Raw genomic sequence first — 23754 nt, 5'->3', positions numbered from 1 at the left:
TTCAGGTCCTGAAATTACTTCTAAGGAATGGCAGATGCCAGGTATTCCTTTTTTTACATCTCACAAATTTAAAGGCACATGAAAACCACATTTTTTCTTTCATGATTGAGATAGAGCATGTACTTTTAAACAATGTTCCAATTTACTTCTATCATCTGAATTACTTTGCTGTACTGGTATCCATTGTTGAAAAACATACATAGGAAGGCTTAGGAGCAGCAGTGCCCTACTGGGAGCTAGCTTCTGATTGGTGGCTGCACATATATGCCTGTTCTAACTGGCTCATCCGATGTGTTCATGTAGCTCCCAACAGTGCATTGCTGCTTTTCAACAAAGGATAGCAACAGAATGGACCAAATTAGATTAAAAAAAAAGTAAATTGGAAATGGTATGTTCTATCTGAATCATTAAAGAAAAAGCTTTGAGTTTCACGTAACTTCAAATCTATGTTTCCTCTACCTTCTGTTAATACAGAGATCTGGGAAATTGTTTCTAAGGTAGACAGGTATTTCCACCTTGGTTAGGCGTACCACTATTCATTTGGAGGATAGGTCCTCTTTTAATGGTTCTATGGATAGAAAATATGAAGGTTTTCATAGGCGATCCTTTCAGCTTGCTGGTTTTATATTTAGACCTGCAGCCAGTGTAGCCTATGTATCTGCTGCTACTGCTGTTTGGTGTCCTAGTCTCTGAGACTTGTTTCTGGTGAAACAACTCTGGATGAGATTTAGGGTCATATTAAATTCCTGAGAACTGCAAATTCCTTTCTTTGTGTTGCAGCAGTGGAATGATTTGCATTAATGCTTATAATGCTGCATTTGCTGTTTTAGCTAAGTGAGCCTAGTCGCTTAAAGCCACAGTCTAGTGAAAATGAAACTTTCATGAGTCAGATAGGGCATGTCATTTTAAACAACTTTCAAATTTACTTTTATCATTTATCATCAAATTTGCTTTGTTCTCTTGGTATTCTTAGTTGAAGCTAAACCTAAGTAGGCTCATATGCTAATTTCTAAGCCCTTGAAGGTCACCTCTTAACTGAATGCATTTGCCAGTTTGTCAAAGCTACAGGGCATTAGTTCATGTGTGCCATAAAGATAACATTTTGCTCACGCCCGTGGAGTTACTTATGAGAGGGCACTGATTGGCTAAAACACAAGTCTGTCAAAAGAACTGAAATAAGAGGGCAGTCTGCAGATGCTTAGATACAAGGTAATCACAGAGGTAAACAGTATATTAATATAACTGTTTTGGTTTTGCAAAACTGGGGAATGGGTATTAAAGGGATTTTCTATCTTTTTAAACAATAACAATTCTGGAGTAGACTGTTCCTTTAAGTCTTGGGTCCTGAAATTCAAAACCTTGACACTCAGGCGAGATGATACAGCGAGGCCCTTAAACATTTTTCGAAACACAAATTTATCTTAAGGAATGTTTATGTTGCTATGTAGTGTTCTTTATGCCAAACACAGGCTCCAACATTACAATACAAGGTCTAAAAAAAAGATCCCAAAGATTTTGCTTGATTTTTCTACATGCCAGCAAGGTTTTGAATATCAGGCCCTTGGTCTGCTTTTATGGTTTCTAAGCGCCAACTGCTTTCTCTTCCTTTTCCTGGGTAAAACTTTGTTTTGGCCTGAACTGGATGCTATTATTGCCACATTCTCTGGGGGTAAGAGAGCTTTGCTGCCCCAGGATACAAAATCTAAGGGTAAGCTTAGATCTGCTGGGCATTTTCTTACCTTTCGGCAATCTTAGGCTAAAAAAGATTCCCCATCTGCCCAAAGTTCTGGCTATTCCAAATCCTCCTTGAAGTCTAACTCTTCTTGGTCCAAAAACAAATAGTCCAAGAAGTCTACTCCAGCTCCCAAGACCGCATGAAGGTGTGGTCCACATACCAGACCAGGCTTTGGAGTGATCTGTTCAGAATACTTTCCCAGGGGTATTGAATAAGTTTTCATTTAAAATAGAGCTATCACCCTGCGCTGCTACTATAAAGTCCCTAGCACCAATCAGTAAAAATAAGGGTTAATCCTTAAAAACTATAGAGAACAAAATTTAAGAAAAAAGAGGCTATTACTGAAATGCACTGAAACACTAGGTGGTGGGGCAAGGTTAATTCAGATGTAAAACAACAAATGTATTTCAAGGTATATAACTTAAATTAAAAAAATAAAAATGACAGTGAAAGTTATGATTAGATAAACAAAGAAGCAGATACCCAGAGGATGAAATACATTACTAAAAATACAATAATACATATACTTGGCTATATGCATGACTGAGAATCATGGAAAGTTAGATAGATTTAAAGCTCTGGTGTGTCTTTTGCCTCCTGCTAGTGGTCAGTAGGGGAATATTCCCACTTGTGATGACTCGTGAGGGTAAATTTATCATGGTGCGGACAGACATGATCCGCTATAGCGAATCCTGTCCGCCACACATCGCAAATGAATAACATTCTTGCAAAACTGCTGCCATATAGTGCTCCAGACAGATGTACCCTCCTGAGCTTATGTCACTGATTTTCAAAGAAAGATATCAAGAGAATGAATAACATGTGATAATTTAATTGTTTGGTTTTGAAAAAGTAAATATTGGTATAGCATTTGCCTGCACAATAAATTGCATTTGAGTATTGCTACAGACTAAGCCTGGTGCCATAGCAAGATTTACTTAATGTTGTGTAAATACTCAGATTAATTGAAAAGACATTGGCAACAATAAGGAAGTTAAATAAAAGGACACAAATTAAAAAGATAATTTTATTTAACTTTATATTGCTGGTCTGGGTAGTAAAAAACAGCTAATTTATGTGAGAGACTTTCAGTTGTGTATAGCTACATGTCAATCAGAATACTTTGGCTGCTTAAAGAGAACTGTTGCAAATAAAATATAAATATTATATATCATACACATGCATAATCTTGGAAACCCTTCTACCATATTTGTGAAGACAAATCTATACACTATGAGCCCTGTTTGCTGGGGGAGGGACATACACAGGGGCCAGAGATAAGGCAGGTGAAGACCAGGCACCACTGAGGATCCCCCCGCCCCCATGTATATGGTTGTCTTATTGCATAGTTGCCAACATTTGAAAGGGACACTTTGCAGCTATCAATAACTTGCATGAAAATTGTTACCACACCCCCTGCCCTAAAGTCCTGCCCACTTTGCCAAACCCACATACTTAGCATAATTTAGCTCCACCTATTTATTATGGTGTAAAATATATATATAGATAGATAGATAGATAGATAGATAGATAGATAGATATAAAATATGAAACTAAAAGGTATAGAAGGAGAATGTACGGAAAGGAATTAATGAGGGTGTTAGTTTATGTGTGCTAAAGTGCGTTAATTTATTTGTGCCATATAGATAACATTGTGATCACGCCCGTGGAGTTACTTATAATAGGGCACTGATTGGCTAAGATGAAAGTCTGTCAACGGACCCAGGAAGCACTTGACAAGTTGTAGCGCTTCATTGGCTGAGTCAGTCATTGTCAGACCCAGAACACTCCTGTCCTCTGTGGGGGAAGTTGCAGGCCCCCAGCAGCAACCTCATCATACACAAAGACACAAAATCGTTCAAAGGCAACATTATTGTGCAATTGTGCATAATCATTGGTTGTATGCAAGTAGGCAGGCTTAGTAAGGCCATCGGCCAGGCTAATAGGTTGATATGCTTATCAGTAATGTTACTACGGGGGGGGGGCATAATTTCATTCTCAGAATCAGGCAGCATATTATCAGCCGGCCCTGTTTGTACACTATACATAGGTTTTGCAAAAAGTTTTACTTTAACAATTATCTGTCATGCAGTGAACCTAAGCTGATCTGGGGTAAACAGCATGTACTTACATATTGCTATTTGGCATCACCTTAGTAGTGATAACTTTTTGTGAAGCATTTGTGAAAAAGTTATATATTGTTTCCAATGGTACTTGAAATGCACTGTTGGGTGTTTCCAATACTACGTTCATGTCCCCTTATAAGGGGCATAAAACCCAAACTGTTTCTTTTATAATTCAGATCAAACTATTTTAACAATTTTCTAATTTACTTCTTAAATGAATCAGCTACAATTTTGCCTAATTAAAGGGACAGTACACAGTAAAATTGTTTTTCCATTAATGTATTTTAAATGACTTGTTATACCACCTGCAGAGTATAAAATATTTGAGAAATTGCATTTTCGGGTTTATTTGTGTATATGAAGTAGAAGTAGCTGGTTTTGTGCTTTGAAACCACAACCTATTACAAGGGGTTGAACTTAAGGTAATATCAGATCTCATTATGTTATAACTTTGTGTACACAGACTTGCTTCCTTATTTTTTATTTGACTGGAACACCAAAGCTCAATACATAGAGAGAACAATGGAAAATTATCATTTTATTACTTAACTATCCTGCATCCCACTGAGAGTGTAACTTCTTCTGCTGGCTGTGTTTACTTAAACTTGTCAATAGCCTATAATCCAGTATCAAAACTTTCAGTATAGGTTGGAAAACCACAAGCTAAATCAGCTATTTCAAATGCTGAAATAGGAGTAAAGGAGCTACTTGCAACCAATTAATACACTCTAGCAGGCAAAAAGGATCATTGGGAATAATTTAAAGGGGAGAAAGTTTTTGGGTGAACTGTCCTTTTAAGCCTGACTGCCTGCAACTACAGAGACCCTATACTTTTTTTCTATTTCTACATTATATACTGTACATACCATTCTTGCAAGAGAACAGTATCTTCAGAAAATAATTTGGAAATTATTTTCTATTAAGACAAAATGGTTTTAGCTAATATAGCTATTCTGAGCAAACTTGATAAAGAATTGATTTTCATTAAAGGGACATAAAACCCATTTTTTTTTTCTTTCATGATTCACATAAAGCATGTGATTTTAAACAACATTCCAGTTTACTTCAGTTATCTAATTTGTTTTGTTCTCTTGGTATCCCTTGTTTAAAAGGGTACCTAGGTAGGCTCAGGAGCCTCGTGTTATTGGCTCACCCAGTCTGTTAACTAGCTTACAGTAGTGCATTACTGCTTTTTTTAACAAAGATACTTTTTGAGCACTAGATTACAGCACTATTTCCTGCCATATAGTGCTCCAGACACCTTACTAGGTTTCTCTTCAACTATGAATACAATGGGAATGAAGCAAATTTAATAAGTAAATTGGAAACTTTTTTAAATTGTATGCTTTGTCTGAATCACAAAAATAAATGTTTTGGGGTTTCATATCCCTTTAATGAAATAAAAAAGTAGTAAATTATATTTTTAAATACATATAGTAGTAAACGAGGGTGAATACTTAAAGGGCCATAATACCCAAATGTTTAAACACTTGAAAGTGATGCAGCATAGCTGTAAAAAGCTGACTAGAAAATATCACCTGAACATCTCTATGTAAAAGTAGCCACCTCCCATTGTAAAGGATTTCTAAGCAGCATTTTAGTGTGTCTGTCCTAGGACAGCTGAAGGGATGAGCATTGTGCACTCTCATATTATTTCACCAATCAGGTAAAGGAAGTTTACTATGAAATCTCATGAGAGTTAAGTCAAATCTCATGAGATCACAGTAAAAGAGTTCATGACCTCAGCACTGCTGATGCTGATTGGCTGCTGTTCATTTCTTCATTTTTTTTTATTTTTTTACCTGCAGCTGGGAGCAGCTGAGTATAACTTTTTACACAGAACTTACTCTGCTGAGCTGAGGAGATTGTGAGGTAAAATATCTTCCTTTTTTACATAGAGATGCTCAGGTGATATTTTCCTTTCAGCTTTTTACAGTTATACTGCATCAGTTTCAAGTGATTTAGCATATGAGTATTATGTCCCTTTAAGCAGATGAAGCCAAAGCAAGCATCTGTTATCACAATGAAATAAGAGGGGAAGAGTAAAGAGGAGAGAAAATGGCCAGCCTTCTTTGCCAGATATCAGACCAGAAAAACTGTAATTCAGGGAAACTGACAGTGTTCTAGCATACATTCTATTAGATTATAGAATCAATTTATATATTTTAAGTGTTTTCAGTGTTCTTGAGTGCACATATAACCTACAGTATTTGAGCTGTGCAACCAAAAAGCATTTATATGATTGTATGCATCTTATAAAAAAGGCCTAGGAGTCAGCCCTTAAATATAGGAGCCAGAACCTTTTTGTTATCCTTATGATGTAAGTATGTATCTATATATGCTAGTATTTTCATACACAAATATGTACAAACACACACATATATATATATGTATGTGTATGTGGTGGCGACTGACATGGTGAAGTGGGGGGCACCCACAGGTATCTTGGGAATTCTAAGCCAAGGAACCAGGGCCTATTTTTAAGGCACCAGAGGCTTTCTGACACCTGGGTTTGTCAAGCCATGTTTTACATAAAAAAAAATAATAAAGTCCATATTTATTAATGCATAATGCAAATTAAGGCATAATTTGCCTTCACAACCAGTGTGCACCAATTGCACATGACCCAATGAGTGCGGTAAATGTTATGCTCTACTCAGTACTTCTAATGGAATAATGTGCTAAATAAAATTGCAAATTTTAGTATTTAACAAAATATACAATTGTGATCTCAAATTGGAACATCCATGTTTTTAAATGCATTTCAGAGGTATCAAAAATATGTTTCCTGTCTAATGTCTAAAGTCATCAGTATGACAAAAGTCTTAGGTTACCTTGGGGTCCTTGGGACTAAATCCAGACATGTAATCATTTATTAGGTTGAATACAAATCCTCTGTCCATCAAGGTTAGGCATCTCTGAAAAACAAGAGACAAACATAACAGGAATTTTAAAAGTAACAAAAACAAATGCAACAACACAATTGAAAAATATATATACATCAGAAGAATAGTTATTTATTTTTAAGTTTGAATGCAGCAACTCTCTTGGAATATGATTTGCCCACAATTAAAAAATAAACCTTAATTGTAATGAAACATTGGGGGGGGGGGGGGGGATAAATAAAATAAAACAAAACACATTAATACATAACTATCATTTTAGCTTCGGTTCTTACAAATATCACAACCATCAGAAGTAATCTAAACTTTTAAACATTTGTATTAATTGTACATAGGCATTTTCTGGATAACTAATCTGTCATATCTCAGGGACATGAATGTCAGAATAAAACTTTCATGGTTCATAAAGCACACAAAATGTTAACAGCTACACAGCTCAGGTGTAATGAACCGTAATTCTCTCAGGAGGTTGCTTACCAGCAGTTTTAATAACACTTCGCAATCAAAAAGAAAAATAGAAGCAGAAGCTTTCTGCCCTTTATGGTTCCCGGAGAAACAGATAAAATGACCAGAGGATTGGGGAAAACCCTCCAGATAGAATTTAAGAACACGCACAACATCCAAATTGTGCAACAGATGTTCTTTGTAAGAAGAAGGCTTAGAACATAGAGATGGAAAAACAATCTCCTTATTAATATTCTTATTAGAAACAACCTTAGGAAATACGAAGAACCGCTTTATCAGCATGAAAAATAAGATAAGGTGAATCATACTGCAAAACTGAGAGTTTAGAGACTCTCCGAGCGAAAGAGATAGTCAAAAGAAACAAAAACTTCCAAGATAACAACTAATCTTAAGGAATGTCACGGATCAACCGGAGAATGTTGAAGAGAACAAGATTAAGGTTCCAAGGAGGAGCCTTAATCACCTAGATTACGAGTTTTGAGCGCTATAGGGAAATTAACGAACGCAACAAAAGTTAAGATTTAATTTCCTATAGCGCTGCCATTACAAGTTTTCAAACATACACCTTTTGCGTGCGATATGGTTGCTTGAGCTCTATACCGCACACAATTAGAGCACTGCTGATACATGCTCGTGCACGATTTCCCCATAGACATCAATGGGGAGAGCGGGTTAGAAAAAAACCTAACACCTGTGATTGCGGAAACAAAAGTTCCGTAACGCAGCCCAATTGATGTCTATGGGGAAATAAAAATACAGTTTAAACCTAACACCCTAACATAAACCCTACGTCTAAACACCCCTAATCTGCTGCCCCCAACATCGCTGACGCCTGCCTACAGTTATTAACCCCTAATCTGTCGCTCCCGATATCGCCGCTACCTAAATAAAATTATAAACCCCTAATCTGCCGCTCCCGATATTGCCGCCACTATACTACATTTATTTACCCATAAACCGCCAGCCCCCCACATCGCAACAAGTGAAATTAAACTATATTAACCCCTAAACCTAACCCTTATGTAACCCTAACGTAACCCTAACCCTAATGTAACCCTAACACCCCCTAACTTTAACATAATAAAAATATAGCTAAATTAAATTTACAATTATTAACTAAATAAACCTATTAACCCCTAAATCGCCAGCCCCCCCACATCGCAACAAGCTAAATTAAACTATATTAACCCCTAAACCTAACCCTAACCCCCCTAACTTTAATATAATAAATTAGATCTAAATTAAATTTACAATTATTAACTAAATAATACCTATTTAACACTTAATACATACTTACCTGTGAAATAAAACCTAAGCTAGCTACAATATAACTAATAGTTATATTGTATCTAGCTTAGGTTTGATTTTTATTTCACAGGTAAGTGTGTATTTATTTTAACTAGGTAGACTAGTTAGTAAATATTTACTAACTACCTAGTTAAAATAAATACAAACTTACCTGTGAAATAAAACCTAACCCGCTTTACACTAAAACCTAACATTAAAAAAATAAAAAAAACTACCATTACAAAAAATAAAAAAAACTACCATAACAAAAAATAAAAAAAAACAACAAATTAAATGATCAAAAAAATAAAGATGAATCCTATTCTAATACACCCCAAAATAAAAAACCCTACTCTAGAATAAACTACCAAGGGCCCTTAAAAGCGGCTTTTGTAGGGCATTGCTCTGAGATAAACAGCTATTTTACTCCAAAAAAAAATACAAACCCCCGTTAACACTATACAAACCACCCCCCCAAACTACCAAGGGCCCTTAAAAGGGCCTTTTGTAGGGAATTGCCTGAGATATACAGCTATTTTGTTAAAAAAACACCCCTAAAAATATAAATGACACAAAATCACAAACAAATTACCCATAAAAAACACCCCAAATTAAAAAACCTAATCTAGAACCTAATCTAGAATAAAATAAAATAAAATAAAATACCAATGGCCTTTTGTAGGGCATTGTCCTAAAGATATCAGCTCTTTTAATGAAAAAAAAATACAAAGACCCACTAACATTACACACACCCACATTACAAACCTAAGCTATCCATTGCCCTGAAAAGGGCATTTGTATGGGCATTGCCCTTAAAAGGGCATTTAGCTCTTTTACTGCCCAGACCCTAAACTAAAAAATAAAACCCACCCAATAAACCCTTAAAAAAGCCTAACACTAACCCCCGACGATCCACTTACAGTTTTTGAAGTCCCACTTGAAATATCTTCATCCAGACGGCGAAGTCATCATCCATGCGGCAAGAAGTCTTCATCCAGACGGCCTCTTCTATCTTCATCCAGCCGGCGCGGAGCGGGTCCATCCTGAAGACATCCGGCGCAGAGCATCCTCTTCATACGGTCGCCGCCGTACACTGAATCTTCAATGCAAAGGACGCGATTCAAGATGACGTCCCTTGCATTCCTATTTGCTGAAAAATTTGAATCAGCCAATAGGAATTAGGGCTGCTAAAATCCTATTGGCTGTTCAAATCAGCAATAGGATTTTAGCAGCTCTCATTCTACTGTCTAATTCGAATGTTAGTTTTTTTAAGGGTTTTTTGGGTGTGTTTATTTTTTAGATTAGGGTTTGGGGAATCTAACGGCTATATTACGAGTTTTGCGTTATAAGTAAAAAAGCAGCGTTAAGGTTCATAACGCTGCTTTTTCACTACCGCTGCTATTACGAGTCTTGTAGGTACAGCTGTCCCGCACACTTTTTTGGCCGTACCGCAAATTAACTTACGCAATTTGCGTAAATTTTTTTTTCAATGGGACTTCCATAGCGCCGATATTACAAGCTTTTTTTGGAGGCCAAAAAGTGAGCGGTACAGCCTATCCTGCAAGATTCGTAAAGCATTCTAAAGTCAGTAGATATGAGTTTTACACTACAAAGCTGTAGCATAAAACTCATAACTAAAGTGTTAAAAAGTACACTAACACCCATAAACTAATTATTAACCCCTAAACCGAGGCCCTCCCGCATCGCAAACACTAAAATAAAATTATTAACCCCTAATCTGCCTCTCCGGACATCGCTGCCACTAGAATAAGCATTTTAACCCCTTAAACCGCCGCACTCCCGCCTCACAAACACTAGTTTAATATTATTAACCCTTAATCTGCTGCCCCTAACATCGCCGCAACCTACATTACAGTTATTAACCCCTAATCTGCCACCCCAATGTCGCCGCCACTATACTAAAGTTATTAACCCCTAAACCTAAGTCTAACCCTAACCCCCCCTAACTTAAATATAATTAAAATAAATCTAATTAAAAATTCCTATCATTACCTAAATAATTCCTATTTAAAACTAAACTGATTGGAATAGCCAATAGAATGCGAGCTCAATCCTATTGGCTGATTGGATCAGCCAATAGGATTGAAGCTCAATCCTATCGGAGGACCACTTCTGCCGGCTTGGATAAAGACTTCTCCAGGCTTTGTTGAGGACTTCTTGTCGCTTCTTTGTGGACTTCTCCCGGCTTCGTTGAGGATGGATGTCGGCTTTTCAAAACTGTAAGTAGATCTTCAGGGGTTAGTGTAAGGTTTTTTTAAGGGTTTATTGGGTGGGTTTTATTTTTAGGTTAGGGTTTGGGCAGCAATAGAGCTAAATGCCCTTTTAAGGGCAATGCCCATCCAAATGCCCTTTTCAGGAAAAAATGGGGAGCTTAGGTTTTTTTAGTTAGGTTTTTATTTGGGGGGTTGGTTGTGTGGGTGGTGGGTTTTACTGTTGGGGGTTGTTTGTATTTTTTTTTTACAGGTAAAAGAGCTGATTTCTTTGGGGCAATGCCCTGCAAAAGGCCCTTTTAAGGGCTATTGGTAGTTTAGTTTAGGCTAGGGATTTTTTTATTTTGGGGGGGGGGGAGGTATTTTGATAGGGCTATTAGATTAGGTGCAATTATTTTTTTTGTAATTTAGGTAATTGTATTTAATTTAAGTAATTTATTTAATTGTAGTGTAAGGTTAGGTGTTAGTGTAACCCAGATTAGGTTTTATTTTACAGGTAAATTTGTATTTATTTTAGCTAGGTAGTTAGTAAATAGTTAATAACTATTTAGTAACTATTCTACCTAGTTAAAATAAATACAAACTTGCCTGTGAAATAAAAATAAAACCTAAGCTAGATACAATGTAACTATTAGTTATATTGTAGCTATCTGAGGGTTTATTTTACAGGTAAGTATTTAGTTTTAAATAGGAATTATTTAGGTAATGATAGCAATTTTTATTTAGATTTATTTGAATTATATTTAAGTTAGGGGTGTTAGGGTTAGACTTAGGTTTAGGGGTTAATAAATGTAGTATAGTGGTGGCGACATTGGGGGCGGCAGATTAGGGGTTAATAAATGTAGGTAGGTGGTGGCGATGTTAGGGGCGGCAGTTAGGGGTTAATAATATTTAACTAGTGTTTGCGATGCGGGAGTACGGCGGTTTAGGGGTTAATATATTTATTATAGTGGCGGCAACGTGGGGGGCGGCAGATTAGGGATTAATAACATTATGTAGGTGTCGGCGATGTTGGGGCAGCAGATTAGGGGTTAATAAATATAATGTAGGTGTCTGCAATGTTGGGAGCAGCAGATTAGGAGTTCATAAGTATAATGTAGGTGTCGGCGATGTTGGGAGAGGCAGATTAGGGGTTAATAAATATAATGTAGGTGTCTGTGATGTCGGGGGCAGCAGATTAGGGGTTGCCAACCTCCTTCATCCGCATTCGGATCCTAACGAAGGATCCAAGTGCACATCCCTAGAACACATTTATACCGACATTGCTGATATTTTCTGATGCTTATGTCAAAACAAAAGTTACTGGTTGTTGTACAAAGACAAAGATCTAGACTCTATTTTATTGTGCTTTAGAGACACCTACAGGCTAATAAAGAATATTTCAGTTGTCATTAAACTCTCAGATCTTCTGTGTCCCAGTCCTTCTATGTACCTAACAAAATGCAAATCTGGGAAATTCAATGTTATCAATTCTGAATTGATGAATTCTCCATTTATTTACAATCCCTTTACTGCTAAGGAGCTACAGATAGCCCAGATGATAAACTTGATTTTTGGGGATAAAACCCATAATAGCCATTCATGAAAAGCTGGCAAAACAGACTCTGAGATCTTGATCCTATAAGATTTTCAGTAAGGGTGTAAATTTCAGCTGCTGGTGTCTCAGGAGGTTCTGATTTATTGGACAAAGTCATAATTAGACATTCATGATTTAGATAGAGCATACAATTTTAAACAACTTTCAAATTTACTTATATTATTTAATTTGCTTCCTTCTCTTGTTATCCTGTGCTAATGGGTTTATCTAGGCAAGCTCGGGAGCAGCAGAGAACCGAGGTTCTAGCAGCTGATTGGTGGCTGCATATATATACTGATTGTCATTGGCTCACCCAGTAGTGCATTGCTGCTTCTTCAACAAATGATAAAAAGAGAATGAAACAAATTTGATAATAGAATTAAACTGGAAAGTTGTTTAAAATTGTATGTTCTAGCCACCACTGCTCTACTGAAGAGACTGATATGGACTACGGCTACACCCTAGGACAAAGCAGCACAATCTTGCACTACTTTAAAAATAATAAACTCTTGATTGAAGTATCTTTTCTAACACCTAATTTACCACCTCCTTGCACTTGACGTAGGCAAAGAGAATGACTGGGTTGGGAGGGAAGGAAGGTGATATTTAACAGCTTTGCTGTGGTGCTCTTTGCCACCTCCTGCAGGGCAAGAGTGGTATTCCCAAAAGTAATTAAGATGATCAGTGGACTCATCGTGTCAAAAAACAAAATGATCAGGTAAGCATAAATGTTCTTGTTCTGCCTAAATCATGAAAGAAAGATGTTGGTCTAGATCTATCATCTGAGAGAGATCCAAATGGTCTCCGTTCCATTGCCTGAGCATACTTAATTGCAGAGCTCTCAAATGGAACCGAGCAAAGGGCACAATGTACATGGAAGCAAACATCAGACCAATTACCTCCATACATTGAGCTACTGAAGGCCGAACAATAGACTGCAGAGAGAGGCAAGCAGAAAAATCTATGATATTCTGACTTCCGTCAGAAAACTTTTCATAGCTAGGGAATCTATTATAGACCCTAAAAAACTACCCTTGTAGCTGGAACAAGGGAACTCTTTTCCAGATCCACTTTCCATCTGTGGGAACGTAGAGAAGACAACAAGATCTCTGTATGCGATTTTGCTTGTTGAAGATGGCGCCTGAACCAATATGTTGTCCAGATATGGCGCTACAGCAATTCCCCAGGACCTGATGACTGCCAAGAGAGCCCCCAGAACCTTTGAGAAAATTCTGGGAGCTGTGGCAAGGCAAAATGGAAGAGCCACAAACTGAAAGTGTTTGTCTAGAAATGCGAATCTCAGGAACTGGTGATGATCCCGGTGAATGGGAACATGAAGGTACGCATCCGTCAGCTCTATAGTTGTCAAAAAACTGATCCTCTAGAACTAAGGGAAGAATGGAACGAATAGTTTCCATCTTGAAGGATTGTACTCTGACAAACTTGTTTAAACACTTCAGGTCTAGAATAGATCAGAAAGTTCCCTCTTTTTTGGGAACTATGAACAGATTGGAATAGAAACCTAGATCCTGTTCCTGTACAGGAACTGGAACTATCACCCCCAGGGAGGAAAGGTTGTGAATATATTTCAAGAATGCCTCTCTTTTTATCTGGTCTGCATATAATCTTGAGAGGTGAAACCTGCCCCTGGGAGGAAAAGTCTTGAATTCCAATTTGTAACCCTGGGATACTATGTCCAAAGCCAAAGGATCTGGGACATCTCGTATCCAAGCTTGAGAGAACTGAGACAGTCTGCCCCCTACTTGATCCGATCCTGGATCAGGGGCAAACCCTTCATGTTGATTTGGATTCAGCTGCAGGTTTCTTTGATTGCTTCCCCTTGTTCCAAAACTGACTGGGTCTCCAAGAAGAGTTGACTGCTCCTGTTTGGAAGAAGAAGGGGAAGACTTTCCTTTGAAGCTATGAAAGGAACGAAAGTTACTCTGACTTCCTTTAAGTCTATTCTTCTTAGCTTGAGGTAGAAAAGACCCTTTTCCACCCGTAATGTCAGACATTATTTCTACCAGACCAGGTCCAAACAAGGTCTTACCCTTGTAAGGAATCACCAGAAGCTTGACCTTAGAGGAAACAGGAATTGGCTAACTTAATTGCATAGGGGCAGCAATTTGGACTTCCAAACATAAAAGGCACTGATTAATGACAGCAGACTCCTGCTCCATGTCAGACATGGCCTCAGATACACAGTTAGTAAAAAAGAACAAGCTATGTAATACTGTTCCTTTAAGAAACAAAATATGTAACAAAAAAAATAAAAAGGAGGTGTAAAATGTTTTATTATACAAAAAAAGAACCCTAAGCTAAAGTATTGGTTCAGCAACAAGGGAAATAGATATAGACAAATGAAGACTGGTATAGTTAGGTCAAATGCGTTGTAGTGAAATGAAAAGCGAAGATACGCTCAAATAAAAACTCCGCACCTCCACACCTCAGCCGTAACTGAGGTGGCTACCTTTCACCCGCTACTGTGACAAAAAGAATGTGGCCTTAATGAAGCAATTCCGATTGAAGAAATCACTGCTGAGTAGCCAACACTGCTCCCAATACTGAGAAGAGCATCACGTGATCGGCATAATGGCATGCGTCACAGAAGGTGCAAAAAAACAAAAACTATGCTTACCTGTTAATTTTATTTCCATCGTGGAGAGTAGAGTCCATGGCTTCATTCATTACTTTTGGAAATAAAGAACCTGACCACCAGGAGGAGGCAAAGACACCCCAGCCAAAGGCTTAAATACCTCCCCCACTCCCCTCATCCCCCAGTCATTCTGTCGAGGGAACAAGGAACAGTAGGAGAAATATCAGGGTATAAATGGTGCCAGAAGATAAATTCAATTGAGGTCCGCCCACCAGAGTTACGGGCGGGAGCCGTGGACTCTCCTCCCCACGATGGAAATAAAATGATCAGTTAAGCATAATTTATGTTTTCCATCTAAAGGGGAGGAGAGTCCATGGCTTCATTCATTACTTTTGGGAAACATATACCCAAGCTATAGAAGACACTGAATGAAACCGAGAGGGTAAAAAGGCGGACCCTAATCTGAGGGCACCACAGCCTGTTGAATCTTTCTCCCAAAAACAGCTTCTGCAGAAGCCAAAACTTCAAATTTATAAAATTTTGTTAAAGTGTGTAAAGAGGACCAGGTAGCCGCCTTACAAATCTGCTCCATAGAGGCCTCATTTTTGAAGGCCCAAGATGAAGCCACAGCTCTAGTTGAATGAGCCATGATCCTCTGAGGACACTTATGTCTCGCTGTCTCATAGGCCAAGCGAATCAAACTCCTCAACCAAAAAGACAAAGAAGTAGAAGAGGCCCTCTGCCCCTTGCGCTTCCCGGAATACACCACAAAAAGAGATGTAGACTGTCTAAAATCCTTTGTAGCCTGAAGATAGAACTTCAAGGTATGATCCACATCCAGATTATGAAGTAACCTCTCCTTAGAAGAGGAAGGGTTAGGACAACAATTATTTCCTGATTGATAATACAGTTAGATACCACCATGGGAAGAAATCCCAAACCGGTGTGAAGAACCGCCTTATCCTCATGAAAAACTAAGTAAGGAGGCTCAAATTGCAAGGCAGCGAGCTCAGATACTCTGCGTGCTGATGCAATAGCCAACAGGAAGAAAACCTTCCAGGACAAAATCTAAATGTCAATGGAATGCATAGGCTCAAACAGAAATGAAAAGCGAAGATACGCTCAAATAAAAACTCCGCACCTCCACACCTCAGCCGTAACTGAGGTGGCTACCTTTCACCCGCTACTGTGACAAAAAGAATGTGGCCTTAATGAAGCAATTCCGATTGAAGAAATCACTGCTGAGTAGCCAACACTGCTCCCAATACTGAGAAGAGCATCACGTGATCGGCATAATGGCATGCGTCACAGAAGGTGCAAAAAAACAAAAACTATGCTTACCTGTTAATTTTATTTCCATCGTGGAGAGTAGAGTCCATGGCTTCATTCATTACTTTTGGAAATAAAGAACCTGACCACCAGGAGGAGGCAAAGACACCCCAGCCAAAGGCTTAAATACCTCCCCCACTCCCCTCATCCCCCAGTCATTCTGTCGAGGGAACAAGGAACAGTAGGAGAAATATCAGGGTATAAATGGTGCCAGAAGATAAATTCAATTGAGGTCCGCCCACCAGAGTTACGGGCGGGAGCCGTGGACTCTCCTCCCCACGATGGAAATAAAATGATCAGTTAAGCATAATTTATGTTTTCCATCTAAAGGGGAGGAGAGTCCATGGCTTCATTCATTACTTTTGGGAAACATATACCCAAGCTATAGAAGACACTGAATGAAACCGAGAGGGTAAAAAGGCGGACCCTAATCTGAGGGCACCACAGCCTGTTGAATCTTTCTCCCAAAAACAGCTTCTGCAGAAGCCAAAACTTCAAATTTATAAAATTTTGTTAAAGTGTGTAAAGAGGACCAGGTAGCCGCCTTACAAATCTGCTCCATAGAGGCCTCATTTTTGAAGGCCCAAGACGAAGCCACAGCTCTAGTTGAATGAGCCATGATCCTCTGAGGACACTTATGTCTCGCTGTCTCATAGGCCAAGCGAATCAAACTCCTCAACCAAAAAGACAAAGAAGTAGAAGAGGCCCTCTGCCCCTTGCGCTTCCCGGAATACACCACAAAAAGAGATGTAGACTGTCTAAAATCCTTTGTAGCCTGAAGATAGAACTTCAAGGTATGATCCACATCCAGATTATGAAGTAACCTCTCCTTAGAAGAGGAAGGGTTAGGACAACAATTATTTCCTGATTGATAATACAGTTAGATACCACCATGGGAAGAAATCCCAAACCGGTGTGAAGAACCGCCTTATCCTCATGAAAAACTAAGTAAGGAGGCTCAAATTGCAAGGCAGCGAGCTCAGATACTCTGCGTGCTGATGCAATAGCCAACAGGAAGAAAACCTTCCAGGACAAAATCTAAATGTCAATGGAATGCATAGGCTCAAACAGAACTCTCTGCAATACCTTAACGACCAAGTTTAAGCTCCATGGCGGAGTAGACTGCCTAAAGATAGATAGACAAAGCCTGAACAAACGACTGAATGTCAGGAAACTCAGTGAGTCTCCTGTGCAACAAGACTGATAATGCCGAAATCTGTTCTTTTAACTGGCGGCAAGACCCTTCTCCAAACCCTCTTGGAGAAAGGACAGAATCCTGGATACCTTCACATTGTGCCAAGGATATCCATGCTTCTCGCACCAGGCCAAGTAAGTCCTCCACACCTTATGGTAGATGCGACGAGTGACTGGCTTCCTTGCTGAACTAGAGTGTCAATAACACTTTCAGAAAAACCCTTCTTGGCTAAGACTTCTTGCGTTCAATTTCCACGCAGTCAGCCTCAGAGAAACGAGATTTTGATGTTGAAAGGGACCCTGTTCCAGCAGATCCCTGCGACAAGGTAACTTCCATGGCAGAGAGGATGACATCCTCACCAGATCCTCACCAGATCCGCAAACCAGGATGGCCGAAGCTCGCTCCTGCTTGATGCGTGCCACTATACGAGGTAGAAGTGGAAACAGTGAAAAAACATAAACCAGGCTGAATCCCCGAGGCACCACTAAGGCATCTATCAGCTCTGCCTGGGGATCCCTCAACCTCGATCCGTATCAGGGTAGCTTGCAATTAAGTCTGGACGCCATGAGATCTATCTCAGGCGCTCCCCATCTGAGACAAATCTACGCAAACACCCCCGGATGGAAGGATTGCCTGCTGAGAAAGTCCACCTCTCAGTTGTCCACACCTGGAATATGGATCGCTGAGAGCGAGCAGCAGTGGAACTCTGGCCACTCCAAAATCCGAGACACCTCTCTCATTGCTAGGGAGCTCCACGTACCCCCCTGATGGTTGATGTAAGCCACCGAGGTAATGTTGTGGGTCTGGAATCTGATGAAGCTGAACGACCCCAGAGGAGGCCACGCCCTCAGAGCATTGTAAAGTTCCAGAATATTTATCAAAAGGAGAGACTCCTCCCGGGTCCATTTTCCTTGTGCCATCTTGGCACCTCAAACAGCTCCCCATCCTGCGAGACTCGCGTCTGTTGTCACTATCTCCCAGGATGGTCTCAAGAAGGATGTCCCCAGGCACAGATGCTCTGGACGTATCCACCAAGAGAGGGAGTCCCTGGTCCGAGCATCCAGATATCCGCTGTGATAGATCTGAATGATCGCCGTTCCACTGTCTCAACATGCACAATTGAAGAGGTCTGAGATGAAACCTGGCGAAAGGGATGACATCTATGCTGGAGACCATGAGCCCGATCATCTCCATACACTGAGCCACCAAAGGGCTTGAGAAGGACTGAAGGGCAAGACAGGTGGACGCAATCTTCCTGTGTCGTTGGTCTGTGAGATATATTTTCATGGACATAGAGTCTATTATCGTGCCCAGGAATTCCACCCTGTTGCTGGGAACCAGGGAACTCTTTCCTGAGTTGATTTTCCAACCGTGAGATTGGAGCAAGAAAAGAAGAGCCCTCAAATGATCCTCTGCGAGGCTGAAAGACGGCGCCTGGACTAGGATGTCGTCCAAATAGGGCACCACAGCAATGCCCCTGGATCTGGACACTGCAAGTAGTGCCCCCAGAACCTTCGTGAACACTCTTGCCAGACCGAAAGGGGGGCCACAAACTGGAAGTGTTGGTCCAGAAATGCAAATCTTAGGAACTTGTAGTGGTCCCTGTGAATTGAAACATGAAGGTAAGCATCCTTCAAGTCTATTGTCCTCATGAACTGTCCCTCTTGAACTAGGGGCAGAATAGATCTGATCGTTTCCATTTTGAATGATGGAACAGCCAGAAACTTGTTTAAAAACTTTAGAACCAGAATCGGGTGGAACATGCCCTCCTTCTTTAGAACCACAAAAAGGTTTGAATAGTAACCTAGACCCCTTTCTGCTTGGGGTACTGGTATGATAACACCTAGAGAGGAGAGATCCCTCACACATTCTAGAAAGGCCTCTTTTTTTCCGGTCTTGAAGACAGGTTTGACAGGAGGAATCTGCCCCTGGGCGGATGGGACCTGAAACCTATCCTGTAACCCTGGGAGCAACACCCTCCAGAACCCAAGGGTCCTGAATGTCCTGCAACCAGGCTTCGGAGAAGAGAGACAATCTGTCCCCTACTTGGTCTGGAGACCGGTCGGGGCCGCCCCTTCATGACGATTTTGTCTCGGCGGGCTTCTTGTTCTGCTTTGACTTGTTCCAAGACTGAGCAGGCTTCCAAGTTCCCTTGGACTGATCCGCTTTTGCGGCGGGCTGCTGGCGCCGGGCCTTGTCTGCACGAAAGGAAAACTCACCTACCTCCCGTAACCGTGGATATGATCGAATCCAAACCTGGACCGAACAGAATCTTTCCTTGAAAGGGTAGGGACAACAGCCTCGACTTCCAGGTCATGTCTGCAGACCAAGACTTTAGCCACAGAGCTCTGCGAGCTAAAACAGAAAATCCTGAAACCTTTGCGTTCACGCAAATAATTTTCATATTGACGTCACAAATTAAAGAATTGGCTACCCTTAAGGCCTTAATCTTATCCTGTATCTCGTCGATGGAAGTCTCCCGTTCGACCATTTCACACAGGGATTCACACCAATATGTCGCAGCTCCGGCAACCGCAGCTACAGACGCTGCCAGATGAAAAACAAACATTGTGTGCTGAAACATTTTCCTTAACATGTTTTCCAACTTTTTATCCATGGGCACTATAAACGACAAACTATCCTCGAGGGGAATAGTTGTCCGCTTTGCGAGCATGGAAATAGCACCATCCACCTTATGGACAGTCCCCCACAGCTCGAGCTGAGAGTCCGGGATGGGGAACAGTTTCTTAAAAGAAGAAGAAGGGGAAAATGATTAACCTAATAGCTCCCATTCATTCTTAATAATATTAGCCATCTTAACAGAAACCTGGAAGGTCTGGGGCACCATCCTGTCCTCGTATACCTTTTCAAGCTTAGGAATTGAAGGTTCTTCCGAAACTTTGGTTCCGGAACCTCCAGAGTAGCAAGCACCTGCTTCAGCAAAAAGCGCAAATTCTCCATCTTAAACCTAAAGTCAGGCTCCTCCGCAGCCGGAGGATGAGATGACAAGGACTCTGACCCAGAGGGAGCCTCCTCCGAAGAGTCGGAGTGGGCCTCATCATCATATAATGCCTCTGGGCCTGGCCGCCCTGATACGCCCTACGCTTGCCCTTAGCAGAATGTGGTAAGGCATAGATTACTTTCGATACCGCCATTTGCAGTTGATCCACAAAATCTGACGGCCAACGAATCTCTCCCATAGGAATAATGGTTGGACCCTGGGGCACTGCATGTGCACCCAGAGATGAAAGCAGGGAACGCACCTCAAGTGACGGGGAACCCTCAGAGGTGGACGGCTCAGTAGTAGTAGACATCCCTTTATTTTTAGATGTCGCAACCTTATTGAGGCATGTGGAATAAAGTTGAGCAGGCTGATCTACAAGAGCCTCCTCACAAAAAACACAGACATAAGACTTTGATAAAGAGGGAGTACCCTCTAATGCGTCAGAGTCCTCCATAGCTTGCGCTCTTATTATGGACTAGACAACTTAATAAACAGGTCCCTTTATACTCCAATGGCCGGGGAACTCACCACCTCCTATGACCCGGACTACAGAAACCGCTTTGTCTCCTGCGCCACTGATCAACAGAGGAAGTGGAGACTGCCACACCTGGTCACATGGGATGCCTCGCAGGACCGCCCCTGCACTAAGGAGAAACGCGCCAAAACTGGCCACGTAAATACTCCCGGAAGTCAACCTGAAAGTTCAACCATTGCCAGAACCTCATCTCGCACAAAACAAAGCAATAACACAATAAACAATATCATGTATAAACCCCCCTGTTCAATAATCCCCTTACCAGGAATATTAACCATTGATTCTCTAAGTTAAAAGGCGCCACTCTGTGGCCCTGTCTTCTGTGTTATCATTATGTATAAAAAATGAAACAATCTTACCAGAATCTATGCCGTGGAACAGGAACACGGCCCTTCAAGTGGGACAGGTAGAAGCATCGCTCCTGACTTGAGTGTAGAAACGGGCAGCGAAACTCGTAAACGCTGATTGCTTGTGGAGCTGAGTCGGGATGGTTTTGCAGAAAGACTCTCCCTGCATCTCCGGACTCTAACTTTCACACAGGCTCTCACTGAGAGGATGACAGGATAACTTAAAACTCCAGTCCGATTCTGAAGAGTACTACCCTCCATAAGAGACTACTCCGAATCTTCTGCACTTCTCTGCCATCCTCCTGTTACGAAAGGCAAAGAATGACTGGGCGATGAGGGGAGTGGGGGAGGTATTTAAGCATTTGGCTGGGGTGTCTTTGCCTCCTCTTGGTGGCCAGGTTCTTTATTCCCAAAAGTAATGAATGAAGCTGTGGACTCTCCTCCCCTTTAGATGGAAAAGCTAGAAGCTGCCTTTCCAAATATGCTGAGAAGTCCCGCCTACAGAAGATTTCCCCCAGCGATATCACTTTGCGGCTAAAAATGCTGGTTGGATCACAAACATATAGCAATCTCCGACAGCAAAACATCCAATTTGTCAGCCTCAAGATAAAATAAAGGAATTCTCCTTAATCAAAAACTGACACTCTTGCACTGTGTAAAAAATTACAAGCCCCAGAAAAATACAGAGTCACAATAAAGTTAGCCCCTTACTTTTCCAAGGGAGATAACCCAGTCTCATAACACGTCTTAAGTGCCTACTCCCTGACTGATTAAATCCCATTTGAAGGATTATATGCAGGGTTCTTTACCAAAAGATCTTGCTCTCCTTTAAGTGCACAGTCTCCCCACTTAGAAGACAATGGCACTTACCTGCTAATCCGCTGTCCGGAAGAAATACAGCTCCCAGGCATGACAGGACACATCTTCCTCAAAGAGGCCTGTGGAAAAAGAAAAAACAGAGTAAACTTACTCTGGCTTTTTATACTAGGGCAGAAAATTGTTAGGAAAACGCAGTAAGTGCATTACTGCACTATGGAAAGTTTCCACTGAATCCTGTATCCATGTAGCTTGCTCAGACATAGGGCAAGATTACAAGTGTAATCTTATATATATATATATATAATTACGGCCCAACTGATATATATGACTAATATGTGTGTGTATATATATATATATATATATATTTGTGACTAATATGTGTATATATATATATATATATATATATATATATATATGCATATGCATATATACATATTGTAAGAATGTGAAAAGAATTATTGTGGATCTCAACTGCAGATATTGTTAATTAAAATATTATTTGTATCACTATTCAATGGATACTTACTATGAGTAGGTAAGTAACAAGGAGATAGTGAATTTAACTTTGATATAAATATCTCTCTCCAACAATTGAATAGAGATGGTGCAGTAAAAATTATATATATAAATGTTACTGCAATCTGACTTCCAGATAGAACTGTTAGCAATAGATTGAATAGTTCAGATATTCTTAGTGTATAACTTGCACCAGAGTCAAAATAGTGAATACTTGTTGGTATCTTGTAGATGAAGGAATAGAGCAAGGATTCACTACTCGGTTATAAAGAGTAGTACTATATTATATCAGCCCTGTAAAGTGAATACAAATAAACAAACAATACCTAAATTTTTTAGGAGGGGAGGTGCCAAGTCCCGTTTGGGTGTTGAGCGTGTCGGCTTTACCGAGTCTCAGAAGCAGAGATAGAGTGAGGGATGTAGCGGTAAGTAACCGAGAAACAAGAGGAGGAGCCAAACTCCGGTTACTTTAGATTTGTATAACCATTTAGCGTTGACGTCAGGGATCAAAAAATCTAGTGAGCTATTCCCTTTGATGCTAATTTCGGATATTTCACTAGTTAGCAATTTTTTCAGAAACGGCTTTATTACTTAAGTCCTGTTCCAGATAACAGTCATGCTAGACAAAAGATTTTCCCCTTCAAAGTAGGAGAGATGCACATTTGCAGGAGGATCACAATGTCTTTGAGAGTAGCTTGAGGAATAACGCTGTTTGAGACAGCTTCGCTGACAGAAGTGAGGCTGCAGCTACAGAAAATCTGTGTTTGAAAACACTGTTACAATGTAGCAATTTGTTGATAGAAAGTTGCTAGGAGTAGAATCACGGAGTAGAGAAATAGAAACAACTGATCTCCAGATAAGTGATATGTTGGAAATTCAGTTTTAATCCGAATTGAGAGAGCTCAGAGTCAGAGGAGTTGCTTGCAGCTACTACTAAACAATACAAAGCACCAGACTGAGACAGTAGGCTGGCTAAGCTGTTAGGATTCTGACAGATTCTATATATATACAGTATATATGTATAACTATATATGTGTGTGTATTTATGTGTAAATATGTATATACACACATGAAAAGATACAGGCACATA

The 23754-nt window shown here is 40.1% G+C and overlaps 1 protein-coding gene across 3 annotated transcripts in view; it reads right to left on the bottom strand.

Moving 5' to 3' along the window:
- The window catches only part of DOCK11 (dedicator of cytokinesis 11), a 923283-nt gene that overhangs the window by 553696 nt on the left and 345833 nt on the right, over positions 1-23754 (bottom strand). For all 3 annotated transcript variants that reach the window (XM_053699249.1, XM_053699251.1, XM_053699250.1), the window contains exon 29: positions 6696-6779. In XM_053699249.1, coding sequence (XP_053555224.1) covers positions 6696-6779 — 84 coding nt within the window. The remainder of the gene's footprint in view (positions 1-6695; positions 6780-23754) is intronic.

This window comes from Bombina bombina, chromosome 1 (assembly GCF_027579735.1).
Source record: "Bombina bombina isolate aBomBom1 chromosome 1, aBomBom1.pri, whole genome shotgun sequence".
Lineage (NCBI taxonomy): Eukaryota > Metazoa > Chordata > Amphibia > Anura > Bombinatoridae > Bombina > Bombina bombina.
Note: the sequence above shows the minus strand (reverse complement) of the source record. Positions and strands in the feature narration are given on the sequence as shown.